Here is a 15133-nt window from a genome sequence, read left to right on the forward strand (position 1 = left end):
TCAAATTCACTGCCTAGTAAGAAGCCGGCAGATGAGGTGAAGAACTGAGGCAATGGAAAGTCAAAAGGAAAAACAGATTCTGCAGCATTACAATTATAATCAATCAACAAATTGTATATTCATAACCTAAACACTAACCATGAAAAACCCGAAAACAAAAAGGGATTCCAATTACGGAAGCTGACAAGTTAATGGGTCAACTTGAAGTAAAGAACTAGAAGTATTGCTATAATTAAGATTGTGATGATACCGACAATAATCCACTTGTTCCTGTTCATCCTCCTGGACATATTAGATAGAACTTTTTTGCTCTTGCCGATGTTGTCATCCACACCATGGAGCTGCAGAAGAGAATGTTATTGTCATTCCATCTGGACATCTAAACAGTGGCTTTGTTACAGGAGAAGGTATGAATATTTTGAATCGGATACTCTTAGTTATTTATATGAAACAAACGTGAAGTTCTATTGACGATGTTGATCTAGAGAAACAAAACCAAAAAGATGGCCAATGGTTAAAAGGGAAACCAAAACATTAGAGACCAAGGAGAAAGAGACATACAGTGCTGTTCGCATGCAGAAGGGATTGGCGTTGCTGATGCAAATCTTGAAGAATTGAGACTCCAAGCTCTTCAGTTTCCAGCATTATTTTTCGACTTTCCCTGATCCTATCACTGGACTGATTTAGTCTCTCAGTAGACATCAACAGCCTCGCTCTTTGGTCGGCAGATGTCTGTACCATTGAATAATAGCAGATATTTTTAACTATGACACATTGCCATCCACTAACATATAATTGTAAAAGAACAGATCAATGCAGCCTCTTGCATCGGAAAACAATTGACTGGAAAACATAAATGCCTTGGCATAGTGCCAAATCTACACAATGAAACTACCTTGAGAGATATTTAAATAACCCATCCTGTGCCATGTGCTGTAAAACATTGGAGCAAATTACGGAAGAGCAAGATTCAGCAGCTGATAAACACCGCGCAGAAATTATCTAATGGCATTGCCTGCCTGGATAGACAGGCAGTCAAAAAGCTAAACAGGCGCACTACTTAATGAGATTTTAGCTGTAGGAAAGATGCATAAAAGGTCCCAACAGTTTGAAGATGGTCTTGGATCCTATCCTAGGTTTCTGTGAATTGTATGATTCATCTGAAAACAAAGTTTGAGATTTTTTTCCAAAATTATTTTGCAGTCTAAAGGAATTAATATATATATTAAATCAGGAAAGGTAAATAATTAAAAAAGTATTTAAGGCATTGCAGGAATTCTCATGGAGTACCTAAAATTAGACTGAGTGAGACAGTCCAAATGAAATCATTTAGACGTTTAAAATATCTGAATGAACTGATTACCACTGATCTTCTAACATTTATAGATTATATGCTCAAGATAAATTCATAGAACATTTGCCTCAAGTCACACTAACCAACTGTATGACGGCCAATTTTGAACTGTCTAGCATCAAAGAAAGGGTTGCCTATCCTCCAAAACAAATTCATACTGCTATTAGAACACAAGTCTCACGACACAGCAACCAACTTAACAAACAAACGCAACTTGGAACTGCCTAGCATCAAAGAAAGTATTGCTTTCGCTTCTCTTTTGATCCACTGAGAGGTCACTCAGTCTTGCTTGCGACATTCCTATCCTTCAATTTACCAATTGGAACTGAAAAATTATTTCTACAACAAATTAGTTTATTTCAAGCAAACACTAAACTACTAAATAAGTCAAAGAATGAACTTTCTCCGTACATCTCTCTTTGTGGATGGAAGGATTGTCATGCTTTTCCGGCAAGGAAATATGTGCATATGCGGTTGAATGAAAGTAATATCCAAACGCCTTTTTATGCAGTTATAGAGATACTATGCAAACTATATAAGGAGATTATTATTAATTATATAATCCAAACTATAATACATAAAAACATTTCAAGAAGCAAATTTATTGTCCAGGAGATTGTCAAAGGCAAAGCATAACATATGATAAGTAGAGACAAAGAACAGCAAATAATTGCACGTAAAAGTATTGCTACCCATTCTTCTAGTTCTAGTGGACCCGATTTTCTCAAAAAGGGAAAAGAAAATCATGCAAGACAAGGATCATGACCACACAAGAATATTGAAAGGGTTAGTACCATCGAAGTATCTGCCATTCCAGATTCCAACAACTCATCACGTGCAGCTTGATTGGCATTAGCTGATGTGATTCTCTTCACATCTGTTTTCAAATTGTTCAAATCAGTTTTATATTCTCTCAACTTGGCAAGAAGCATAGCCTTCACGCTGGGGGACAAGCTCCTAGCCTCAAGGTCCATTTTACGAATCTAGGATATTAAGCAAATTTGTAAGCTTAGACTTTTAGAAGTTTGTATATCTCACTTATATGTTATATAACTTTGATTTAGAATACCAATGCCTCGCCATCCTCAAATCCTCCTATTACTTCAGATATTTTCTGTTTCTTCTGTTCTGCAATGTTGAAGATGGTACCATGATAAATATCAGCAGCATATGGAAGTATCATATACAAACATATAGAGCGCTATGGTTAAAAAAAATTAAACATGGAACAATCTTTTCCACAACTCATGGGCCGCATCTACCTGCTGGTCTTAAAGTATAAAAGCCTCAAATCATGAGAAAAAATTTCTTCTAGAAAACCTATTAAGTCCTCCAAATAGTACAAACTTACTTACGAACACATTCTGGAAGATCAACAAAAGTTATGGGGCCTACCAAACTGCTTGTAATATCAGTTCATTGAAAGGGTAGCAACGAGATATTCTCCGTTTAAAATCTGATTTTAGGACAAAGAAGGAATAGTCCAGACTCACTGCTGGTAGGTCAAGAGAGGCGATAGCCTGAATGCAGTGTGCTATCGAATTATCAAACATACATGCCTAAAGATCAAAGGAAGATAGTAGTACGGGATACGTTGTAAAAGAGCAAAAAATTGAAATAACCAGGATATAAAGCTCACCACACTACCTTATTCGGATAATGGATCTTCACCAAGTTCTACATATTTTTAAGCAAGTAAAAGAAGATGAAAAGTTATCCGTCATGGTTAAATTGGTATAAATCTAAATCCTCATTTAACATTATCACAAATCTTAATTCAGGTGGCAAAAGATTAAGACCAGAGCAAACTATGGCTTTTAACCACTAACCAGTCCACGTTTCAGGCCAATTGCCAGAAAGCATAAAACAGTATCCAAATATTTTTAATTTACACATAGTAAGATGGCCCAACAACTAATTATAACTCAAATCTACGTATGGAGGTATCAGACATGCGTGATGAGAGTCAATATGCAGTGTTGTTATAACACCAGGAGAAAATGAGATACTAGATAATTTTGGGAAAATGAAACATCATCAAATTTAATGTTATGTGATTGTCGAATGCTTAATTACAATATAAAAAAAAATAGGGGATCCAAGACGCTTAAGAGGATGGATACTTCATGCTATATGAGCCACTAAAAGGATTTATAATCCTACACGAAAAATTCAAATACGATGATGCACAAAAAGAATGGCAACTATATATATGAGGGAACAGAGTCCCCCTTTCACGTCATCAACTTCAAGTGTTTGCTTGCACATTTTATGTCCATTTTAAGTAATATTTCATTTTTTATTTTCATGTTTAATATTTGAGAATATCATCTACCTCTCAAAAATACTGATAAATGACTTGAAATTACAAGTTGAACAAAATACTTCCTTCCATGCATTTGCAAACACACCTCACATGCCCACTCACGTATATGTAACTATATTAGTGCCTTTCAGTTTCACACAACATTAGTGTCTTCTCATATAATTCCACAGGAATAACAAAAAATCATACAGAAGAAAGATCTATAACCCAATTTTTTTTTTATTCTAATTGTCATTAAGATTATTCTTCCTACATTCTGGGAAGCAAAATGCAAGAACTTTTAACAACTCTCATGTATTTCAAGATAACATCACTAAAATTCTATCTCCACCACAAATAGAGACATAAAAATAATAAACTTGGAGCATGAATTTATGGACTCCAAATAATATAAACAGCAAATCATCATTGAAAAACAAAAGGTGAAGAAGGACATTCTCTCTTACCTCCATCAAGGAGATTAGCTGAAGTGATCTTTTTCGATAAATTGGCAGACAGCTCACAATATTGTCTCTCGTAACTGTCGAACACTTGACTCATCTTTTCCCCCTCCCAAACTCTCAAGAACAATTGGCCTTCAAACACCACATAAAACCATTAATTCAACTGATCACCAACCTAATTCACGCTAATATGAACGTCATTGTTCCCAAACATCAGATTCGACTGTCAAAAACTATTACACGATAGGCATTTACGACGAATTCTATAATATAGAACGAATGCGAATTTGTCATCATTGAAGATGGAGTCAGCGTACCTTAAATTGATCCGCTGAGGGCCGGTAAACTAGCCGGCGATTGATCAGAAAAAAGTGCGACGGAATGAGCTGAGAAGTTATTGATCCCCGATGGCTGATGCTTAAAGCGGAAGGTCTCTGGCGAGGGAATGTCCGCAAGATGAGTAAATTTGCAATTCCCGCGACATAATCGACTAAAATATTTTTAGGGATAATTATAATTATACCCTTCACTTATTTCCCTTTATATAATTACCCCTACCTTTTAATAAATTATAAAAATTATTTCTGATAGTTTTTACAGGGATGAATAATATGACTGCATATATAAATATATTTATTATTTTATTATTTTTTATTTTTTATTTTAATTATTTTATTAACTTTTCTTGTGAAATCTCTATTTAAAATTATACCTTTTGAAATTGAAATATTAAACTATCCAATGAATATAATAATAAAATTAGTTACTAGATTATAAATTTAAATTAAAAAATTATCATACTTGTATAAAATATTTTGAATTCTTAAAATTTAATTCTACCTAAAAGTAGGGATAGATAATCTTTAAATTACAATAATTTTAAATATTTTATACAAATTTAATAATCTTTTAATTTAAACTTATAATCTAGTAATTAATTTTGTTAATATATTAATTAATAATTTAATATTTTGATTATTAAATATTTTTATATATAGGCCCAATTAAAAAACTAATAAAATAATTTTAATTTAAATTAAAAATTAATATAAATAATAAAAGATATATATCAGCTCATATTAGTCATCCTGAGGCCATTTTTGTTATTGAAAATTATATTAAAGTTTGACTAGATCAACAGACGCATTTTTTAATTTTGGAGATGATTTCTATTAGAGGTGTAAATGTATCGAGCTCGACCATTTTTTATAAGCTCAAGCTCGAGCTTGAATTTCTTTTTTATGGTTCGAGCTTGATCATATATAATTAGCTTGAGCTCATCAGCTCATTTTCATCGAGCTCGAGCTATTTTATTATATAAAATAAATAATACTAAATATTATTATATTAATTATAAAAAAATATTAAACATATGGTACAATATTTTAATTTATTACTATAAATATAAACTACTAACAGTTAATGTAGTAATATAATAATATAAAAAATATATACATCAAATTATTAAAATACTTGCAGATAATTTAGTGATTTATTAATATTAATAAAAGAAATAAACATAAATTATTTTTGAAAAGAGATTGATCTCATTATATATAAAAAAACTAATAATTAAAAGATGAACTTTTTAAATCAAAGTACAAAATTAGTGGTTGATCACATAATATATATAATAAAATAATAATAAAAATAATTAAAATTGTTCAACTATATTTCATCATCGTCATCATATTCATCATCATTATTATTATTATTATTATTATTATTATTATTATTATTATTATTATTATTATTATTATTATTATTATCTTTAGATTAATTCATGAAAATCATCAAATTTTCGCATACTATGTATCTTGTTATAAATGTATATTCATAAATAGATACAAAAAATTATATATTAATTGTTAGAATTTGTTAATTTACAAAAAGTATAAGAGATTTCAAATGGATATTGAAATCTAAAATAAAAAATTTATATGATATTGATTAATAATTATTATTTAAAATTAAAATATATGATATTGATTAATAATATAATATATAGTTATTTTTAGTTGATATAATATTGAATATGGAGTTAAATATACAAAAATTTTAAAAACTAAAACAATAGAAAAAGCTCGCAAGTCGGCTCACGAGCTTATGAACATGATATTTTGAGCTCGAGCTCGAATTGAGCTACAAATCGAGCCGGCTCGACTTATCTTCCATCCCTAGTTTCTGTAATTTTCAAGAGACAAAGTTAGTTTATATAAACTGACAATAGGTGAGAGGGTATAAATAAAATTATTTCATACTATAAATAACATAAAACTTTCATGTTATTTTTTTTTAAGCTAAAAACCTCGATGTGTTAATTTTATAGAAAAAGAATTCTTATATTTTTCGAAATAATGCATACTCTCGTCTGGGGAAGACGAGAAGTCGCTGGTTGGGGAAGAGGAGCAAAGTCGGGGGTGGAAGAGGACCGATTTTATTTATTTATTTATTCTATGATTGTACTTTTTATATATAAATTATACATATAAAATAAATCTGAACTATTGATTGCAAAAAACATTATTAAAAAAATGAAGTAAAAATAATTGTTTCAAATTTGAAAATAATAAAAACCTATAATAATTTTATTTGAAATACATATAATGGTAATTACAATTTCAATATTGTTTATAGTAAATAATAAAACTTAAAAAGATTATATACTTTTTTTAATTTTGATATTTAATTAATATATTCTATAATAAATATAATATATTGAAATATGTTTAAACTAAATAATAATATAATTTAGTTTATAGTATCTAGTTGTTATGATTGGTTTTCATTTATATCATATAAATATTTAAATTTGAAAAGTGAATTTTAGTATATTAATCTTTTGTAATGTGATTTTTCAGTTCAAATTGTTAACTTTCAGAAATTTTATATACTTTGTAGGTATTCTGATATTTAATTAATATATGTTATAGATAAGTATAATTGATTAAAATATATTTAAGCTACATAATAAATTAAACTAATCAATAATATATAATTTATTAAAATACATTTAAATTAAAATACACTTGAATAATCCCATGATTATATAATGTATTCTTCTTTTTCAACTTAGTTTATAGCTATCGGGTGAGGAGCGTTTATCAGAAAAATTTTATTTTTAGTTTCATAACTTAGCTTTTATTTATTTTTGATTCTAATAATTATGGGATTCTCACTTAAAGACAATAATTTACGATTTTCTTATTTTTTTTCTTGCCATTAAATATCTTTGGCGCCATTACCAACACGCCTTTATCCTTGAGTAAACGAATTTTGAGACTCTATTTACCCCAATACAACAAAATTAATCCCATTGCCTTATTGTGTTTATGTAAAATGAAAATGGGCATTGGGGTGATGGGATCACATAATAGAACAAATCCTATCATGCAGAACGGATTTACTGTGGAGCGCATCATCTTTTGAAGAGTTTATGCATATATGCACAAGTGAAAAGGAAGTCATGGTTAGATATTATGGACTAATAACAATCTCGGTAGAAATGGGGTCAATTTCTTTTTCCCCTAAATTGATAGTATGACTTTCATGTAATAAAAGAATTTTTTTTCCCATAAAGTTATTGGATGTAAGTGGGTATACAAGATTAAGCTCAATCCGGATGGGAGTGTGGAACGTTATAAGGCGAGACTGGTTGCGAAAGGTTATAACCAGATTGAGGGGATCGATTACTTCGATCGATTCTCCCCCGTTGCTAAAGTTGTTATAGTGAGAGTGTTCTTGACAGTAGCTACTGGATCTTGCTGGCCTATTCATCAAGTCGACATAAATAGCGCATTTCTTCATGGTTTTCTTGATGAAGATATTTACATGGAAGCTCCAGCTGGGTATAACGTTCCTTCGGGGAAATGTTGCAAGTTGAAGCGTTCTTTATATGGTTTGAAGCAGGCATCTCGTCAGTGGAATCAAGAACTGACGACTAAACTCATTCACTTTGGCTTTACTCAATCTTTGAACGATTATTGTCTATTTGTTAAAGGATCTAATGCTTCCCTCATAATTTTGTTGGTTTATGTTGACGATTTGTTGATCACAGGGCCCTCTGAATTACTTATCAATGAGGTGAAGTCATTCTTGGATGCTGCCTTCAGTATCAAAGATCTTGGCTATGCCAAGTATTTTCTTGGTTTGGAGATTGCTCGTTCGTCGTCCGGTACCTCAGTCACTCAACATAAATATGTTTGTGACATTATTGCAGATGTTGGTTTTGATCAATGCAAGCCAGCCTCCACACCTCTTCCTCTCGGTTTGAAACTATCCTCTCAGTCCTCTCCTAGCTTGGATGACCCTGAGCCCTTTCGCCGACTAGTTGGTCGTCTCCTTTACTTGGGTTTCACTCGTCCGGACATTTCCTACGCCGCTCAACAATTAAGTCAATTTGTTCATGCCCCTTGTCAGGTTCACTTGGATGCTGCTCTTCACCTTGTGCGTTACTTAGCAGGTTGTCCGGATTTAGGCTTGTTCATCCCTGCTTCTGCCTCTTCTACTCTTACGGCCTATTGCGATGCTGATTGGGCCAGCTGCATGGATACTTGTCGCTCTCTTACCGGCTATTGCATCTTCTTAGGTGATGCTCTCATTTCCTGGAAAACAAAAAAACAATCTACGGTTTCCCGATCAACGGCTGAAGCGGAATACCGTAGTTTGGGGGCCACAGTTTGTGAACTTCAGTGGTTGGCTTATCTTCTTCAAGACTTTCATATCACTGTTTCTACTCCAATTTCCTTGTTCTGCAACAACCAAGCCGCTTTGCATATTGTGGCTAATCCTGTCTTTCATGAACACACGAAACATTTGGAGATTGATTGCCACTTGGTTCGTGACAAGTTTAAATCAGGCTTCATCCTTCCTTCACATATTCCTGGCAAGTTGCAGATTGCTGATATATTCACGAAGTCCCTATCTGGTCCGTCCTTCGCCTCGTTCTTGTCCAAGTTGGGTCTGTTGTCTCTCACCCACGCCCAACTTGAGGGGGGGCTGTTGCAATCTACTCCAGCAGTAGCAGCTCAGTCCATGACAGCAGCAGACGCAGACTCTGTTTCTTCTCTTTAACAGAACTCTGTTTCTTCTCTTTATGTTTTGTTTGTATAGTTGTGTTTCTCCTTTTTTTGCGTTTTTATTAGTTAGTGTTGGTAGATTAGTTGGCAATGACGTGGCAATCCATTAGTTAGTCAGTTTTGCTCAGTTACTGTTTTCCTTCTTCGTTTCACGCCTTCTGTATCTATATTTAAACAAGCTGTTGTACTCCTTTTTGAATAGAATGAAGAATTCAGTTCTATCCTCTTTCATTCTGCAAATATCTTAACAGTGTATGGAGCATTCCATATTGAATTTTATCACCCCCCCAACCCCAACCCCAACCCCAAGACCCTCGCGCCGGTCATTCCTCCCAGCCCATCCCTTCTCGCCCGCCACCCAGATCCACCCCCTGCACCCAATCTGCTCCCCTCCCCAGCCCCTCCCAACCCTGCCTCTAGATCTGCCCCCCTCCCCAGCCTTGCCGCCCCTTGCCCTTCCTCCCCAACCCGCCACTGTCGCTCGCCTCCTCCCCGTCGGCACCATCTTCCCTTCTCTCTCTCTCTCTCTCTCTCTCTCTCTCTCTCTCTCTCTATTTATATATATATATATTAAATATATTTTTTCTAGATGTATTTGTATATATTTAATTTAATTATATATATTTTAATTATAATTTAGTTAATTTAAACTATTAATTTGAATAAGATGAAATCTAGTCCATTGATTTATTGGTTAAATTTAAACTTTAAATTAAAAATAAAATTCAATAATTTTTAAATAAGGGTATAAATATCAATTTAAATTTTAAAATAAAAAATAATGCATGTAATACACAAAATGAGTTAGGAGTATTTTGTTTTAATCTTTATAATATAGGGTGATAAATTATTTATTTTTCTTAACTTGGAAGGGTAAATTGTATTTAACTCTTCCTTAAATATTTGTAATCTTAATGAAATACTTATAATAAGGAATGTTCGTAATTTATGCAAATCTCAGGGGTCTCTTGTAATTTAATCTAATTCAAATTAATTTGTTTTTTCTTTCTGACCCCCCCCAAAAACATTAAATTCAATTTCCATGCCATAACGTGAATGATACTAATAAATACACGGAAAAAGAAACCGAATAACAGTCGGAGCCTATTGTTTTCTTCTCAGTTTCTTCTTGGCTCAGTTCTCCTTCCTGCACTTATCCCATATTCCATGGAGAGCGAGGGATTCTTGATGGGTATGTGTTTGCGGATTTGCGGAGTGTGAAAGCAATGCTGAACCGATACACTGCGTTGACGCTCATTTTCTGTTTCTTGGAGAAATTGTTTGTGTTTGAGCTGATGGGCTCGGAGAGCACGTTTTCTGCTCAGAAGCGCAACACCGGCGTGCTCCCGACGACGACAGCCACCGCAGCACGTGGTCGTGCGGCGTCGGCCCTCCCCCGGGGGCGGCAGATGAATAAGACCTATAACAACGTTAAGATCACCATTCTCTGCGGCTTCGTCACTATCCTCGTATTCCGGGGTACCATAGGCATCAGCAACCTTGTGTCCACCGAAGCCGAAGCTGAGAACCAGCATCTCATTGAGGAGACGAAACGGATTCTGGCAGAGATCCGATCCGACCCGACGGACCCGAATGAGGGGCTCGAAGAATATCTCGAGTTGAATGCTACTTTCAGGCTGGGGCCTAGAATTAGTACGTGGGACAAAGATCGTAAGGTATGGCTTCGGAAGAACCCGAAGTTCCCGAATTATGTTAATGGCAGACCTAGGATTTTGCTTGTGACTGGGTCGCGGCCTAACCCGTGTGATAATGCGGTTGGGGATCATTATTTGTTGAAAGCTCTGAAGAATAAGATTGATTACTGTAGAATTCATGGGATTGAGATTGTTTATAATATGGCTCATTTAGATAAGGAAATGGCGGGATATTGGGCCAAGTTGCCATTGCTTCGTCGCTTGATGTTGTCTCATCCTGAAGTGGAGTGGATATGGTGGATGGATAGTGATGCTTTTTTCACTGATATGGTGTTTCGGATACCTGTTATGAAGTATAGGGATTATAATATGGTTATACATGGGTATCAAGATTTGTTGTTCAATCAGAAGTCGTGGATTGCATTGAACACAGGTAGTTTCTTGTTTCGGAACTGCCAGTGGTCGTTGGATTTGTTGGATTCTTGGGCACCTATGGGGCCGAAGGGTCCGATTCGTGATGAGGCTGGGAAGATTTTGACTGCTAATTTGAAGGGCCGGCCGACATTTGAGGCAGACGATCAGTCTGCATTGATATATTTGCTGATTACGCAGAAGGATCAATGGATGAACAAGGTTTTTGTCGAGAACTCGTTTTATTTGCATGGGTTTTGGGAGGGGCTGGTGGATCGCTACGAGGAGATGATTGAGAAGTATCATCCGGGCTTGGGTGATGAGAGGTGGCCGTTTGTGACCCATTTTGTTGGTTGCAAGCCCTGCGGGAGTTATGGGGATTACCCAGTTGAGAGGTGTTTGAAGAGCATGCAGAGAGCTTTCAACCTTGCCGATAATCAAGTTCTGAACTTGTATGGGTTTAGGCATAGGGGCTTGGTGAGCCCAAATATTAAGAGGATCAGAAATGAAACTGTTCCGCCGTTGGTAAATGTAGATCAGTTTGATATTCGACATATGGTGAACCAAGGCAGTGGATATAGGAGCTAGCTAGTCTGGCATCACCTGCAAACAACAATATGCTGGTAATTAGTTTCTTGAACTTGACTTTACATCATTCAGTCTTTTGTTGAACTTTCTATCCAATTAATGTCTCTCTGGACTTCGCTTGATTTGGTCACCATCTGGACACTTGGGGAGATGTTGCTTTTAGACAGGACTTTACTGAACTCATGATTAATTCGTGTAATCTACTTATTACTAACATGGGACAGCCTTCTAAAAAATGCTGCTCCAGCATATTGATTGTTGTACCTCGTTCATTCATCACAAAAGAGAACCATTTTCGGATGTTAACATAATAAATATTTACTACTTTAAAAGTCCAATATCTTTTTATGATCCAATTAGTCGTCCGCTTTTGTACCTGTTCTTTCTGAGTTCCCTTATATGTCTACTGTGGCATTATTAATAAAATGTTAAATATTGCAATCCCATCCTCCTCCTTCCCCATGCCAACAAGAGAACAAGAACCAATAGATCAACTACAGTCAAAATGTAGAGGTGTCCTTTTTTAGCTGCAGCTTGTGTTCTTAAAGGACATTTATAAAGTAGAACGAATACCTGTTGAATGGAAGCTTCCATGGGACTCTTATATAGCATAATTCGTGCCTATCTCAAGCCTTAATACATTTTCCCATGATTTTGATGTAGTTTTCCTCACATCTACCCAGTAACAAGCACGAACAAGTTGTCTCGAGCGAGAATGCACAATCCTACAACATAAAAGACATACTTTTGCATCATTTGGTAGGAGTGTCCCCCTCAATTTGTATGTTGAAACTAGAAAATGTGAATGAGGAGTGTTGGAGTTTATACTGAAATTCTCTTTCTCAATCATTTATGCTTTTACAGAAAATAGTGGAGATCTATGGTGTCAATAGATATGCTGTTTAACTTGTCGAACTCTCATTTATGTGAAAGTGGTTTCTGTTATTGATGTTTGCTGTTTTGGTTGCTATGGTGTTGAGGTTTTCTAACAATCCATGCGTTGTCATATAAAACGAAAACAAGGAGGACCTGTTTCACTTGTTAAATATGGGTGCTTAATTTGTTCGACTCTCGTACTTATGCTACATGTTACTGTAACTTCCAATTTTAAATCAGATTCCTTTGATATTTACATTTTGGCATTTCATTTTATATATGAATCTCGCACAGTTGCCTTGATTGCATGTGTTCTTGGTGTAGTTTGTCTGCTTCCATTCAGGAGGGTGGATCAAGGAAAGTCGGTTCACAATTACATAAAAAACTCATGGTTGGAGCTGTTCTTGGTTCACAATTACACAAAAACCTCATGTTTGGAGCTGTTCTTGGACTTCATCTCGATGTACCGTCTTTTTAATTTTTTTCATGGTGATTTATCATTTCATTTATTTAGGAATAGTGTAAATTGCCTGTAGAGTCTCCAGCGATTTCTCCCATTTTCTTTTACTTGGTGTGTGAATTTGAGCACACCGTATTCGCTGCAGCTGTGAGATGTTTGACAGAAAGATACATATTCAAGGACTGGCAGAAGTTGATAGCTTGTAGAAGTCCAATTAATTAGATTCATTCTTCCCTTTTAGCCAGTGCTACTGTGGATTTTTTGTGCTACACTCCCATGTCGGAGTGCACAGGGAATAATTTTGATATTTACCTTTCCTGTAAATGATCTTTTTACTACTTTGACGACTATGCGCTTGTCCTTGTTCTCAAATTGGTGCATTGACCTAAGGCACTAGACTGCCTGCTATATCAGAGGGATACACCAAATTGCCACAACGTTTATCACTTTGATTCCTCTCTTTACTTCATGCTTCTTTTTTTTTTTCAATCTTGAGGTTACTCCACCAGTTACTGCACTGCTGTTACCAGTTCTTGGCCAATTGTTTAAAACAATCTGTCTGGTGAACACCCAAACATGCCACCTTAGCATTATTAACAGGTATAGTGGGAGGCTAAGCAACAAGAGGAACCACATGCCTTGTAAGAGTCACTATGGCGCAAAGACGAGTTGCATCTCTCTAAGGTTACATGGATGTAACATCACTATTATTCCAAACAATTGCTATGGAGGAAAATCTCCATATGGTGAAACTGTTGTCTTCATTCTCCCCATATGAAATCCACTATATAACCTTCCCCGTACTATGTAGGGAGAAGCAACAAACACTTTGTACAAAGAATATTTGTTCTATTGTATAATAGATAAACCCCTTAGAAACTTTCTAGCACAACATAACCAGTTGGACTTGGAAGCCAAATTTTAAGCACCTGTCCCTGTGATGCATCCACCATGCCCCTAGCACCTCTCGGCATTGCGAAATTGGCTAAGGAGTGGGGCTGCTTGGAGCTTTATGAACAGCCAGCAACATCTGATTCATCCGTGATATTTGATGCAAGAGTTGATTGATTTTCTGCAAAAACAAATTGGAAATAAATGATTATCTTTCATAAATGTACAGTCTTGTGGGAAATTGCGAGTTTCTGTTTTCATGGCCATTTTCACAAACAGGTGGAGAACAAACAACCCGGACCAACCTCGTCTCTCTCCTTGATGATGCCAATAAGCCGATCCATGTTCTCTTCTCGGTCCCTCAATCTCCTCCGCCGCCGAAAATACAGAAACGCAATCAGAATGGCCGTAAATGCGGTAGAGCGAAAAGTCAAGAACGCTACCCGCGAGTAAGTAAAGCTACTGCATAAGAATCTTACAAGCCCAATCACTTTGCACTGCAGTATCTCCGCCCACGAATCAAACCACCCCACCGCATCAGCTGCCCGCTTCGCCCTCGCATTCCGAAAGACCGGGGAACGCGGCACTGAGCTCGAATCCGACGGCGTAAACGCAGACGACGAATTTGAATAATCAGAATCTGAATCCGACTCAGAAAACGAACTCTGCCGGATATCCGCGCTAACGCGAGGGATTCGGTCGGGAGTGGGAGGTAGGTCTGGGGAAATGAGAAGATTTTCGTGGTTGATGGGAGGGAAAACGATTGGGGGATTGTCGCAGCCATGGTCTTGGTGTACCTTTCTAATGGCAACCATTGACCATGGGGGCTTCGGCGGCGGAGAAGCGGCGGCGTCCAGAGGATGGGGGTGGATATTGTCCCACCGGAGTTTGAATGGTAGTGGGAGCTCCGCCACTTCTCCTGCAGCAGCTACGGCTAAGTCGGGGTCCACCACCATTTCCAAGAGAAGAGAGGCTTCAGGCTTCTGGTCTCCTCGTCTGGCTTCGTTATTCACAGATTTGAAGTAATTAAATGTGACGGGCTTGTGTGAAA

The 15133-nt window shown here is 35.9% G+C and overlaps 3 protein-coding genes across 3 annotated transcripts; 1 reads left to right on the forward strand and 2 right to left on the reverse strand.

The window, feature by feature from the left end:
• Positions 1 to 58: 58 nt before the first annotated feature.
• On the reverse strand, positions 59 to 4614 carry LOC105157947 (vesicle transport v-SNARE 13). Its single transcript, XM_011074495.3, has 6 exons — positions 4441 to 4614; positions 4127 to 4255; positions 2424 to 2482; positions 2149 to 2337; positions 562 to 732; positions 59 to 341 (listed from the first exon to the last, which is right to left on the reverse strand). The coding sequence occupies exons 2-6, from the start codon at positions 4218 to 4220 to the stop codon at positions 189 to 191; spliced, it is 666 nt and encodes a 221-aa protein (XP_011072797.1). The 5' UTR covers positions 4221 to 4255; positions 4441 to 4614; the 3' UTR covers positions 59 to 188.
• Positions 4615 to 10050: 5436 nt separating this feature from the next.
• On the forward strand, positions 10051 to 13930 carry LOC105157948 (putative xyloglucan 6-xylosyltransferase 5). Its single transcript, XM_088879162.1, has 2 exons — positions 10051 to 11890; positions 13056 to 13930. The coding sequence occupies exon 1, from the start codon at positions 10428 to 10430 to the stop codon at positions 11853 to 11855; it is 1428 nt and encodes a 475-aa protein (XP_088735288.1). The 5' UTR covers positions 10051 to 10427; the 3' UTR covers positions 11856 to 11890; positions 13056 to 13930.
• Positions 13931 to 13935: 5 nt separating this feature from the next.
• Positions 13936 to 15098, reverse strand: LOC105157949 (uncharacterized). Its single transcript, XM_011074497.3, has 2 exons — positions 14388 to 15098; positions 13936 to 14263 (listed from the first exon to the last, which is right to left on the reverse strand). The coding sequence occupies exons 1-2, from the start codon at positions 15036 to 15038 to the stop codon at positions 14177 to 14179; spliced, it is 738 nt and encodes a 245-aa protein (XP_011072799.1). The 5' UTR covers positions 15039 to 15098; the 3' UTR covers positions 13936 to 14176.
• Positions 15099 to 15133: the final 35 nt, after the last annotated feature.

The sequence above is a fragment of the Sesamum indicum genome, linkage group LG3, assembly GCF_026168435.1.
Source record: "Sesamum indicum cultivar Baizhima isolate 11 linkage group LG3, ASM2616843v1, whole genome shotgun sequence".
Lineage (NCBI taxonomy): Eukaryota > Viridiplantae > Streptophyta > Magnoliopsida > Lamiales > Pedaliaceae > Sesamum > Sesamum indicum.

Coding starts and splice junctions, on each gene's coding strand:
- LOC105157947 (XM_011074495.3), bottom strand. CDS start 4,220: ATGAGTCAAGTGTTCGACAGTTACGAGAGACAATATTGTGAGCTGTCT. Junction 2,483..4,126: donor AGCTAATCTCCTTGATGGAG/GTAAGAGAGAAT, acceptor TCAACATTGCAG/AACAGAAGAAACAGAAAATA. Junction 733..2,148: donor GAATGGCAGATACTTCGATG/GTACTAACCCTT, acceptor TCAATGGTACAG/ACATCTGCCGACCAAAGAGC.
- LOC105157948 (XM_088879162.1), top strand. CDS start 10,428: ATGCTGAACCGATACACTGCGTTGACGCTCATTTTCTGTTTCTTGGAG.
- LOC105157949 (XM_011074497.3), bottom strand. CDS start 15,038: ATGGTGGTGGACCCCGACTTAGCCGTAGCTGCTGCAGGAGAAGTGGCG. Junction 14,264..14,387: donor TCATCAAGGAGAGAGACGAG/GTTGGTCCGGGT, acceptor TTGTTTTTGCAG/AAAATCAATCAACTCTTGCA.